This window comes from Manis pentadactyla, chromosome 19 (genome assembly GCF_030020395.1).
Source record: "Manis pentadactyla isolate mManPen7 chromosome 19, mManPen7.hap1, whole genome shotgun sequence".
Classification (NCBI taxonomy): Eukaryota; Metazoa; Chordata; class Mammalia; order Pholidota; family Manidae; genus Manis; species Manis pentadactyla.
Window position 1 is genome coordinate 16,588,188 of NC_080037.1, and position 13,785 is coordinate 16,601,972.

The 13,785-nt window shown below is 35.4% G+C and overlaps 1 protein-coding gene across 2 annotated transcripts in view; it reads right to left on the reverse strand.

Moving 5' to 3' along the window:
- Positions 1-13,785, reverse strand: part of SPATA17 (spermatogenesis associated 17) — a 193,434-nt gene that overhangs the window by 66,225 nt on the left and 113,424 nt on the right. For both annotated transcript variants that reach the window (XM_036931603.2, XM_036931593.2), the window contains exon 8: positions 9,529-9,677. In XM_036931603.2, coding sequence (XP_036787498.1) covers positions 9,529-9,677 — 149 coding nt within the window. The remainder of the gene's footprint in view (positions 1-9,528; positions 9,678-13,785) is intronic.

Genomic DNA, 13,785 nt, shown 5'->3' on the forward strand with positions numbered 1-13,785 from the left:
TCATAAATTGACTGAAAGTCAATTTGCAAAATTTTCCTTAGCATATGTTAGGCATTGTATTAGGAAGGGTACTTAGAGTATGATAAAATCTAACCAAAAACACTATGTCTTCTTATGACTTGTCCAACTCCATACACCAAAAATATATGTAATATTCTCAGGATATCACTAAAAGCATTCCAAATTATCAACATTATGTTGATGTTATAATGTTATAAATATTAAACTTCTTTTGACTTAGGTGTAAGAACAGAATTCTAATATTCTGCAGCTATTTAAAAATGTTTTGTTTTCAAAGAAAGTGGACTAAAAGCACAGTTCTCACTGTACAGGCTAAGTAATAAAGGGTTCTTTTGTAGACAAATTCTAGAACTTCTTAATTATAGATAGGCTTATTATCTGTATCTCCAGTGTTACAGAGTACAAGAACTTCATTAGAAAAATTAAGCTGGAAAAATGAAGGCAGCACTTTGTAAATTTCCACTGGAAATTAGCTGGGAGAGGCAGAGGGATACTGGATCAAAAGAGGGTAATCATGCTTAACTGTGCCCTAGAGCACCCGTAGGCTTAATATGATTTGCACAGTAACTACCTCTCCTATTACTGCTTGTTTGGAGTATTCTGTGTTAATGGGGTTAGCTAATTTAGTATTTTAACTTAAAAAGGCTCTGCTGATTAATAAATGTTGCACACTGTGCTAGTAATTAAAATAAATGGAAGAGTTACAAATAAAAGTTGAATTGTTAAGAAAACATCTGAAAATATATGATAATCCCTATTTATCATAATAAATAACAGTTCAGAAAACATGCAAATTGTAAAGGTCTAAAGTGTTCAAAAAATCACAAAATTCAAAAAAGTTTTGAGATGCTTTAAATATTCTTATCACTATTCCTTAGTGGTAAATATAATCAGATGTCATCTATATATACTGCACATTTAAAACGCCCTTTTTAAAAACAGCTTAGATCTACTTTCTTCAACTTTCCTACACTAATTATGGTGCTATCTATGAAATGATATTGATACTTAATTAGAAACAACATTTAGAAGGTTTAAAAATGAATAACCTACTACTGATGATGGCTTCTGCCTGATCTAGGTTGCAGATTTGAAGGAAATGAAGGCAGATTCATAAGAATCACACCTAGTGCATGTTTTTATTAGTGCCAGCAAATGGAGGGGCTCAAGAAATGGAGTTGCTAGCTCTGTTTTGCTACTAAATGTGACTAGGATGCCTCTCATTTCACCTACCCTGAATAATGAGGGGTGGCAGAATAGACCACCCCAAATAGTGCCAGCTCAGCAAAGGATTATTTTGAGCTAAAAGCACTTGCAAAGAGCAAGTACAAGAAAGTTACCTGACCTCCCACTCTGTTCCTAAAATCAGGAGATGACGCTCCGATTTGACAGATGACTTTATATACTAGGAGGAACAAAACATTCTTGTCACCAGAGATAGGGAGTTGAGGCAGATAAGAATTCTGTATAAACAAAACTTGTTTAAATAATTTTTATCTTCCTTTGGTCTCCCAATATATTTTAGTTACATTTCCACAATTGCTTCTCTTTGTTCAACCTAATGTATAGGCACTGAGAGTTTTGCCACTTTTTTGGGTGTTCATTTCTTTATGAGACTCCTCTGCCGTGTAAAGCTTACATAAATCTATTTGCTTTTTTTCCTGTTAAACAGTTTCATACCAATTCAATTCTTATGCCACCGAAAAGACCCTTAGAGAGTAAGGCAAAGCTTTGCCTCTCCTACAATAACTATTAGAAGATTACCACCTCTTATTTTTCAAGAAGATGCAGAGACAGCTATTGAGCTGTCTGTACTTGGGTTCTTATGAAAGCCTATAGACAAGCTTGAAACATAATATCCTTACAAAGTAATTCAATCATGAGCTTCTTTTCATAGGGAAGTTCAAGCCACAGTCATAATTTTTTGATTCTCTAAATGTCTATACCATAAACCTGCAGAAGAATCTTGAATCCTTAGAGATCCAAGACTTCCTTCAAGGTCAGCTCAGGTTTATTATTAAACACCAAACTATGATCTAGCAAGGCAGCTCCTTGACTTCAACACATGTATCTGTATGAATTTTCTATTGCTGCTACAACAAGTCACCACAAACTTAGTGGTTTTAAGATTGCAGATGTGTTATCTTAAGAGTTCTGATGGTCAGAAGTCTGAAAGGGCTCTCACTGGGCTAAAATCAAGGCATTCCTTCTGGAGGTCCTAGGGGAGGATCCATTTCTTTATCTTTCTGGCTTCTACAGGATTCCAGCATTCCTTGATTGTGGCCTCTTCCTCCACCTTCAAAGCTCGCAGCACTGTCACTCTGACCTTTTACGTGGTCGTATCTCTTTCCACCTCTGCTTTCTCTTCCACTTTTAAAACCCCTGTGATTACATTGGACCCACCCAGATCATCCAGTATAATATCCCCAAATTTAAGTCCTTAATCACATCTGTAAAGTCCTTTTTTATATAAGGTAACATATTCATGGATTCCTGAGATTACAATATGAACTTTCTGGGGAACCATTATTTTGCCAACCAGACACAGATTGGCAATGACTTGTGCTGCAATGTCTTAAATCCACTGCATTTTGAATACAGTTACAGTCTGCCTAATTATAGTCTCCTGTATTAAGCCATAGGATTTATAATTAACAGAAGGTATTAACATACAGGACCTTAGTATCTCTCATTAGACTTCAGTGAAGCCTATATCAGCCTATATCACCCGATTTACAATCACCATTCGATTCCATCTCTGCCATCTTGATGGGTAAATTAAGGATTTACTTGACAGTTCTGATGCTGTGGCCTTCCATTTCTTCCACTTCTTAATAATAATGACTTCTTTCCCCACTTCATCTTGGCAACTTGCACGGTCTCATTTTATATCTGAAAATATTCCTTGAAACACTATCTTAAAAACCCTAAATAAATATGTCCTGCTGTTTCCCTTTTTAAAAATACTAAAAAAGTAATCCTCTTTTCTGTTTTTAAGTGGATCTGAGTGGATTGGGTAAGTCAAGGGAGGTAGGAAATTCCTTAATGGAAACAAAAGAGAACATGGGCTATAAAGAGGAATGAAAACATCTGGGTATCTCTGGAGCAAAGAGTTTGTCACGTCATGTGGCAAAAAATTGACTAAAGACATTAAGTCTGGATCAGATCCCAAAGGGCCTTGCGTCTTGCAAAAGGAATTATGATTTATCCTGGAATTGATAAAAAGCCATTAAAAGTCATTTTGGCTGAACATAGCTTGCTTGAATTTCTCTAGTGTTGTGGATGCACAGAATGGGAGTAAGACCGAACAGATCAGATAGGCTTTTTATAGCAATTAAAAGGAGAAAGTGTAAGTGCCAAAATTAAACTAGGAGTAGAAAGGAAAAGAGGGGCTTGGTTTGAGAGATACTAAAAGGTAGAATAGACAGGATTTGAGGACCAATAGAAGGAGGGAAAAGGACAAGGGGATGACTCACAACTCTCTCCCTACCTTGGGCAGATCGTTGGTGGTATAATTCATACTCAAGATAAAAAGAAGCAAGGCCAATGGGGGATATACTGAGTTTGGGAAAAACTTTAATTGAATATCCTACCATTATTTTTCTTCATACAATCAACCTGTTCTTATCTTTTCTCTATCAAAATCTTAACCATCCTTCACAGAACCCAGTGAAGTCCCTTTTTTATGAAGAACACTTTTCCTAGATCATCAGACACCAGAGCAAATTATGTATCTTTAAAACTCATTGCATTTATTGTTCTTAACACACACTAGACGATGTTCAAGTGCTTACAGTGGTAATTCTTAGAATTTCATTAAGCTTTCTCAGTTCAGTTTAAAGCTAGGAGCACAAAAGTTCCATGAGAACAGAGACTTTTTTTTTTTTTTATTGAAGGGTAGTTGACAACAGTATTGCATTACATTAGTTTCAGGTGTACAACACAGTGATTCAACATTTATATACATGATAATTCTAGGTACCAGGTATCACCATACCAAGTTGTTACAATATTTTGACTATATTCCTTATGCTATACATTACATCCCGGTTACTTATTTATTTTACAATTCGAAGTGTGTTTATATATATATATATATATATATATATATTTTGTGAGGGCATCTCTCATATTTATTGATCAAATAGTTGTTAACCACAATAAATTTCTGTATAGGGGGGTCAATACTCAATGCACAATCATTAATCCACCCCAAGCCTAATTTTCGTCAGTCTCCAATCTTCTGATGCATAACGAACACATTCTTACATAGAGTACAAATTCTTACATAGTGAATAAGTTACATGGTGAACAGTACAAGGGCAGTCATCACAGAAGCTTTCGGTTTTGTTCATGCATTATGAACTATACACAGTCAGTTCAAATATGAATATTCATTTGATTTTTAAACTTGATTTATATGTGGATACCACATTTCTCTATTATTATTATTTTTAATAAAATGCTGAAGTGGTAGGTAGATACGAGATAAAGGTAGAAAACAGAGTTTAGTGTTGTAAGAGAGCAAATGTAGATGATCAGGTGTGTGCCTGTAGACTATGTGTTAATCCGAGCTAGACAAGGGCAATAAACATCCAGGTATGCAGAAGATTTCTCTCAGAACATGAGGGGGGAGGTTCTAAGCCTCACCTCTGCTGCTCCCCATTTTCTCACCAGATGGCCCCCTGCGACTGTGCCTGTCTTAGGTTGTTCCTCCCTTGAGGAATCTTACCCGTCTCTGGCTAACCAGTCATCTTCCAGGGCCATACAGGGAAATGTGAAGTTGGTAAGTGAGAGAGAAGCCTTATTGTTTGAAAAGGTTAGCTTTTTACTTCTTTGCATATTTATGCCCTGTGGCTTCTATGCCCAGCATTTGTCTTGAGGTGTCTTTACCACTTGGAAGAATTATGATACTCAGTAAATTCGACATGTGGCACGAGTTCTATTTAAAGGTTGTGATTAGGTAGGAAGAAGAAAAGCTGTAGAAGTAGCAGGCAGAAGAAAACCTGGGAAGATTGATTATTTCTTTGACATATCTTCTTGTAGAGTAACTTCAGCATGGATAGGTTTTAAACTACTAATTAATTGTGCACACACATTAACATAATAGGAATATAGTTACCTAACCAAAGCATACCTGTAATTACCAGCCATCTCCAGTGAAACCAAGAAAACCAGTTAGGCACCTTAGGCATTTGTGAAAACTTATCCATGATATGGTGGATATTGTCCGACTGAACTTAAACAGTCTGAGAGAATTCAGATAAACTAGAACAACCCATTCCTGGGGACTGTTCATATCCCGTATGTTCTTTTAACGATAAATAGTCTGTGGTTGTAAGATTTTGGAGTGCTACAATTTGTACTTCTCCTAATTCTTGGTTGAGTTCCAACAGTATAGATCCAGTCAAATTTTTGTTTTACTGTATGCACAGGCCAGCTTAGATATCTCCTTCATCATTCCCATGGCAAGTCCAGGAACTGGTGGGATGAGTGCATCTACACCTGTGACAGTGCGTGGATCTTTGTTGGAGTTTTTTTTTTTGCTGATCATCTTCTGTCATGAGTCTTCCCGAGAGTGCTGATGTTGGAAGTTCTTTTTCATATCGTATCTTAGTTCATTTTCGGGGTAGCCAAATTAGGCTTTGATCCTCTGTATAAACACAAACAGACCCTTTGCCTACACTTTTATATGCCCTTTATATCATTGTGTAGAACTCATTAGAGGTCACCACATAGAAACTGCTTTTTTTCTTTCTTTTTAATCATTAATCTACACTTACATGACAAATACTTTGTTTACTAGGCTCTCCCCTATACCAGGTCCCCCCTATATACTCCTTTACAGTCACTGTCCATCAGCGTAGCAAACTTGTAGAATCACTACTTGTCTTCTCTGTGTTGCACAGCCCTCCCCTTTCTCCCACCCCGCTATGGATGCTAATCTTAATACCCCTCTTTTTCTGCCCCTCCTTATCCCTCCCTACCCACCCATTCTCCCCAGTCCCTTTCCCTTTGGTACCTGTTAGTCCATTCTTGAGTTCTGTGATTCTGTTGCTGTTTTTTTCCTTCAGTTTTTCCTTTGTTCTTATATTCCACAGATGAGTGAAATCATTTGGTATTTCTCTTTCTCTGCTTGGCTTGTTTCACTGAGCATAATACCCTCCAGCTCCATCCATGTTGCTGCAAATGGTTGGATTTGCCCTTTTCTTATGGCTGAGTAGTATTCCATTGTGTATATGTACCACCTCTTCTTTATCCATTCATCTATCGATGGACATTTAGGTTGCTTCCAATTCTTGGCTATTGCAAATAGTGCTGCGATAAACATAGGGGTACATTGGTCTTTCTCATACTTGATTGCTGCATTCTTAGGGTAAATTCCTAGGAGTGCAATTCCTGGGTCAAATGGTAAGTCTGTTTTGAGCATTTTGATGTACCTCCATACTGCTTTCCACAATGGTTGAACAAGTTTACATTCCCACCAGCAGTGTAGGAGGGTTCCCCTTTCTCCACAGCCTTGCCAACATTTGTTGTTGTTTGTCTTTTGGATGGCAGCCATCCTTACTGGTGTGAGGTGATACCTCATTGTAGTTTTAATTTGCATTTCTCTGATAATTAGCGATGTGGAGCATCTTTTCATGTGTCTGTTGGCCATCTGTATTTCTTTTTTGGAGAACCGTCTGTTCAGTTCCTTTGCCCATTTTTTAATTGGGTTATTTGTTTTTTGTTTGTTGAGGCGTGTGAGCTCTTTATATATTCTGGACGTCAAGCCTTTATCGGATTTGTCATTTTCAAAGATATTCTCCCATACTGTAGGGTTCCTTTTTGTTCTATTGATGGTGTCTTTTGCTGTACAGAAGCTTTTCAGCTTAATATAGTCCCACTTGTTCATTTTTGCTGTTGTTTTCCTTGCCCGGGGAGATATGTTCAAGAAGAGGTCACTCATGTTTATGTCTAAGAGGTTTGTGCCTATGTTTTCTTCCAAGAGTTTAATGGTTTCGTGACTTACATTCAGGTCTTTGATCCATTTTGAGTTTACTTTTGTATATGGGGTTAGACAATGGTCCAGTTTCATTCTCCTACATGTAGCTGTCCAGTTTTGCCAGCACCATCTGTTGAAGAGACTGTCATTTCGCCATTGTATGTCCATGGCTCCTTTATCAAATATTAATTGACCATATATGTCTGGGTTAATGTCTGGATTGTCTAGTCTGTTCCATTGGTCTGTGGCTCTGTTCTTGTGCCAGTACCAAATTGTCTTGATTACTATGGCTTTATAATAGAGCTTGAAGTTGGGGAGTGAGATCCCCGAGAACAGAGACTTTGCCTATGTTATTCACTGCTATTTCCCAAGAGCCTAGAACTATTCCTGTCCTGCAAACATTTGTTGAATCAATAAAAACTCCTTCATATTTTTCAAAACACCCAGCTGTGAACTTCTCACATAAAGCCTATTCAGCAATCATTTACTAATTGCTTTTTTAATTTCTTGTTTCATAAAGATACACCTATGAATAAATAGGGAAAATAATTTTCTTCAAGAAGACATGAGAAAATGAATGAGTTTCTTTAGGAATGAGAACAAAGAAATATGGTTTTAAAATGACTTCCAGAAAAGCCTCTGTAATCCATACTATATGAATAAAATAGTGTCTCAGTTCCTAGACTTATTTTAAAGAATACATAAAAGAATGTGACCTTATTTGGAAATTGGGTTGTTACAGATATAAGTTAAGATGAGGTTATGCCCTTGATGCAGAGAGGACACTCTACATTAAAAAATTATGCATCTGTATGGTAAAAGGATGCTTGTTTCTTGTTTTCTATCACAGAATTTATTTAGTATCCACATTTGGTTTGTTCCTGATTGGTTGATGATCCTAGAAGCACTTTTCAATCTGAGAGCTCCAGGGTAAAGGGTCATCAGAGATTGAAGATATTTACAAGTATTCAATGTAAAGTACAAGTTGAGCACCTCTTTTTGGAGAGAGCATTGATATCTGATCTTTCTAGGCTTATCAAGGAAAATATTAAGAAAGGATACCTCAGCATCTTTGATTCATAGTGATCTGTAGAAATAGCAATGTGGTCAAGAATTTGAGCAATTACTCTTGCTATTTCATAAACCTTTGCATCACTGAAAGTAGAAACATACTCTGAGTAATGTAACTCTTCAGATACTCATCACTAAATTGCATATATTGCTTGACTAAGTCTGAGCGGCATTAATCTTCTATAATCTCTTTGGGAAAACAAATCTACCTCCTGAAAACTAACTGGAAATAAATGTTTCTTATTTTCTTATTCATTCGATGTTGGGTAACTCAGTTAATTATATAAAGATTCTGCTGAACACCCTATAGCTAACTATTTCACTTCAAGTAATTACTATAATATAAAACACTTAATCAAAATTACTTGAGATGCTTGCCAACTTTATCTTTCATATGAGTTGGTGTGAAACTGTTTATTTTTGAAAAGACTCTTAAGAAATGCATGATTAAGTTAAAGCACATTATATATCTCTTCTGACTGACAAAATGATCCAAAATCCACTGTGCTGAGTAAGAGGTAATTCTAGTTTCTTTACATAATAAAACATAGTTTTTCTTTTGGAATTATTATATAAATTGTTATTATTTAATGTATAATAAGATGATTGGTGCATATATAGTATGTAAAAAACAAATAATTGTAGTCATATATTGTTGACTATTATATAATTTATAATATTTATATTAAATGATCATATAATGATAATTTGCACAAGAGTAATATAGTAAATATCTTATTTAGTATACATAGAATACTAAATAATTATAATATCAGTACAAAGATAATTACAAGATACATTATGGGATAATAATTGTTGAAAAGCCTTTCTGGATTTTAAATAGTCAATGTACAAATTACATATGACTATATTGATGACAAACACCTTAAGAAAGAGAGTAAGCTCCTTGGAGAAATGTATGAATTGAGACCCAAATCACTGAAAATGAAATAACTTGAAATTGTATTTGCTATTAGACCATCCTTTATCTTTTTCATTCTTCTTCAGTAATACAGAAACTAACCTCTTTCACTGAGACTGATTTATAAAAACTATGTTGTGTCAATGTATCCAAATGAAATTTAGTCCATGTTAAGAAACTTTTTTGTTCTGTTGGATTTCATGGCATAAGTACTGTAAATATCTGTTTTCACCAGATAATTAAGGTAATTACCTTCACAGATGCATGGATAGTGGTCACTTACCCCCTCGAAAAGCTATTCATTTTTTAAATTTCCTTTGCATAATCTATTTATGTGTATAATTTGCCTTCAATATTAACCTTATCTAAACCGTTGGCATGTTAAAAATTGGTTGCCTCTGAGTAGGTCAAGGGTGGTTTACCATTTCTCACAAATAAAAGACTCTCTACAGTACCGGGAAATAGAAAATGTTATATAACTTCAGACACCAAACATGGAAGAGCTACTTCTTTTTAACTGAGAACCTACATATTGTCATTTACGTTCCTCGCCCGCTCCTGTCTTCTGAGCTCCTCTCTGGCCTCCGTTAACTCATTAATGGGCTCTGCCACCCGCAGCGTCGGCTCCAAAGGCTTGTAGCGCTGCTCCAGCACTTCCGCGATAGTGCGGAAGGGTCCCTGACAAGAAAGGGTGGGGTAAAGGATTATTATGGGGCGCCTTTGTCACGTCGCTGATGCCCAAGGCTACTGAGTACCTACAAAGTATAGGGAGTTTACTGAATTATTTTTAAGGAAAAATTTCTCTGAATAAGAAAAATATATAAGAATATCATGTCTTGAAGAAATGTTCACATAACTACAAGTGATTATATTAAAAATATTTTGAATTAAGCAGAATTTTCCCCACTTACATCAAAAGACTTTTGTACTACAACTGGTAAACTGGTAGGTCTAGTTTGTTTTGCTTTCTGATTTTAAAAATGCATTTATTCTAATATAATTTAAAAATAATTCTCTCCTTTTTTGAGTAAATAAAAATATTAGAAAAGATTCTGAGCGCAGCTGTTAAAGAGCCCTCCTATAAATACAAATAGGATAGCAAGTATTTGTTTTCTTTAAAATAAGGCTTTTTAGGTTAATGCCAGATCTTATATTTAATTGGGGGCCCAACAAACACAGAAGGGTCACATTTTTAATTATTTTAAGTGTTCTTTATTTAAAATTCTAACTTCCATGACTTAATAACTCTGATACAATAGCAACCACTTAACACAAACATACAGCAGAGGAAAGTTCATAAGCTGCAACTGTGAAAAATGATTTACAACCCATCTTACCTTTAAATTAGTAGTTACCTATACTAGTTACTAGAATCCACTGGTTGTCTAACTGGAATCATATTAAGCACAATGCAAATCAGAGGGGGTTCCAGATTTTGTTGTGTTATTAGTTACATTTTGTTTTCTTTTTTCACCACTACTGTTGTGTGGGAAAGAAATGATGTAAAGTGGTCAAAAATTTCTAATCCTATTCCTTATCCTTTAAGATTTCTTCTTTTAATAGGTTATCCCTAACAAGACATAGCTGGAGTTACTGCAAGCACTGAATGAAGACTGTGGGGCTAATAAAAAGAAATGATTCACGCCTCATTTATGTTCACTTATGTTTTACATTAATAGAAACCAATAATAGGAACCAGTTACCATAAAAGTCATGGACCGTAAATAACACAAATGGCAAATAAGTATCATCTAGTACTTTTCACAGCTGGACAGGAGGATTACTATATTTGAAAGAAGTTAATGGATTTTTTTTTTTTTTGGAACTTTACTTTTTAAAGATACAGTAACATGATCCGAAGTTCATTATTAAGAAATCAAATGGGGATTTGTTTTCTTTTTCAGATTCTTAATATTTTACTTTGACAAATTCCAGGGCTTAAAATTTAATATTAGGTTGTGTTGTTAAAGGTAAATTACTCCTCTAGAACTTTTTGCCTCATATGTAAATTGGAATAATATCTATCTCACAAAATTGCTCTTAAGATAGGTAAGATAAGTGACACTCTTATCATTGTACTTAGAACACAGCAAACACTCAGAAATGATACCTATGGCTATCTTATTATTTTTTTCTACTTTATATTATTAGTTTCAAGTGAAGTTTTAAAAAGGTTTTGCACAATAGTAGCATCAAATATACGAGATTGGACAAGGCTATGACTTGGAAGGAGCCAACGTTCACAAGGAGTAACAGTCTTCTTAGTGGCTAAGCTCTGCCTTCTAACTTTTGTTGGTGTATCAACATAACACATGTCAGTTGTAGACTTACCCCATTACTTGTTCTGGAACCTACTATCTCCAACAAGACTAGGAAATGAAAGAGAAGTCCTACTTCAAAATTTAGAATAAACACAGACCCAGTCTTCCTTTTGGGTTCAATATGATCTTCATGACTCCCATCCTCCTGTGATCATGTCCATCCCTCCATCTTTCTGTGCCTGGTCCATGCAGTTTTATCTTAGACAATCAGTGTCTTACCTTTGAGGTCAATAGTTCTCCTCCCAGGTTATCAGATGACATCTACTCTCAAGCTTCCCTCATGCTAAAGCTTCTGTCAATTTGTAATTTTGTTGATAGACTACCATTTAGATCTCAAGTGATCGCTTCTATTTATCATGCCTGGAGAGCCATATGGTCCCAGATTGTGGGCATAGCTTCACACATCAGATTTGCTCATTGTACTCATTTCCAAAGATCAATCACTAGAACGTCTAGACCATCCAGTTCTCAACCTGAACCTGTAAGTCTCCTTGGAGTCAGCTATGGTTTATCAAAGTCCCACTTTCTTTGCCTTCAACTGAGCCCTGATTATGAGAGTCAAGTATATTTATATTCTCGTATATTTTTAGTAACCCATGTTACTTTTCAGTATCTTGTATTTTTAAATTTTTCTCAAAACTTAATAATATTTTATTTTGCAACTTACTATGATTGTCCCATGCTAATTTAAAAATATTGCCTCACCAGTACAGATAGACTGTCAGAGTACAGAGACTAATATTTGGACTATAGCATATATAATCTTAAATTACTGCAACGATGTATATGCTTTCTTACTGGGTAACATAGAGGAAATGTGATTCACTCAAAGAAAACCACAACATTGAAAATCCCATTCTGTAAGGACAGGAAAGGAAAGAAGGAAAGGCAGAGAGGAGGAAAAGAAAGCCAAAGAAAGATAAGAGGGAAGACGGTGGCAAGAAAGGATGGGTTATGGGTTACGAAAGAATGGGAAGGAAGGAAGTAGAAGGAAGGAAAAGAAGGAAGAGAGGGTATGATGGGATGCAGGGGATAGGAAAGAAGGAGGTAGGGAAAGAAGAAGGGGAAAAGGAACAAGAAAAGAGACAAGGAAAAAAGGAAGAAAGAAGGCGGCAGAATAGGAAAATAAAAAAATTAGTATGAAACATTATTTCATGGTGTGCTAGATGAATTTAATTTATGTGTGTGTATGAATATGTATGTGTGTGCATATATGAATGTGTATATGTATATGTATACACATATATAGAAAATCTTCCATATATATATATACACATAGATCTTTATATAAATGTACATATATATACACACACATAAATATCTTTATATAAATGTACATATAATGTCCATGTTTTTTCATATATATATATATATACATACATATATATATATATATATATATATATATATATATATATACACACCATTGTAGTATAATAATAAACAGTTTTTGTCCCTGGTTCCTGGAACAGAGCTCCTAAAACCTTTGGAATTTTCTGAATGATGAGTGTACAAGATTAAATCTGAGATTATGCTAACGAGGTAATTTAGAGGCCCCTCAATAGCCTCAGGGTGACCCAGTGATTAGAAGGTTGGAATTTTCAGCCCCACCTCTGATCTCCAGGGAGGGTAATGGAGTTGGAGATACGGCCTTATAAAAACTCTTGCACAGGGAGATTTGCTAAGCTTCTGAACTGGCATACACATCTCTGTGCTGGGAGGGTGTGCACCCCAAGTCGATGGAGTCAGAAGCTTCTGCACTCTGGACCCTTCTGGACCCTCTATGTACCTATTCATCTGGCCGTCCATTTGTACCCTTTATAACAAAGCAGTAAATGTAAATCAAATGTCTTCCTGAGTTCTGTGAGTCATCCTAGAAATTTATCAAATCCTAGGATGGGACTGTGGGAATGTTCAATTTGTAGCTGCTCAGTAAGAAGTACAGAAGGCTCAGGAATTGCTCCTGGTATATGGAGTGGGAGGCAAGCTTGTGGGACTGAGCCTTTAAGCTGTGAAATCTGCTCTAACTCTGGCAGTGTCCAAACTGGCTTGAATTGTTGGACACCCAGTTAGTATTCAGAGAATCAGAGAACTGGTTGTCGGTGCTAGAAAACACCTCAACCATATACAAATATATCTTCCATATATATTATATAAATATATATGCATGTATATTTCATATGGCTATATATCAGCATTTATATTTTTATATTTATATAAGTTTATATTGTCTACATATACCTTATACATGTATATATCTTCCATATGCATTCCTATATATTAAATACGTGTTTATGTATATTTATAAATAGAATGGTGTGGGGGGAAGCAGCCATGTGAAGTAATAAAAGCAGTTGCATTGAGAAAAGTGCATTAATAGACATGAAGAGTGAATACAGCCTTGTGTAAAATGAGGGATATTATAAAAACATAAAAAATCAAAGCAGTTAAGCTAATGTAAAATA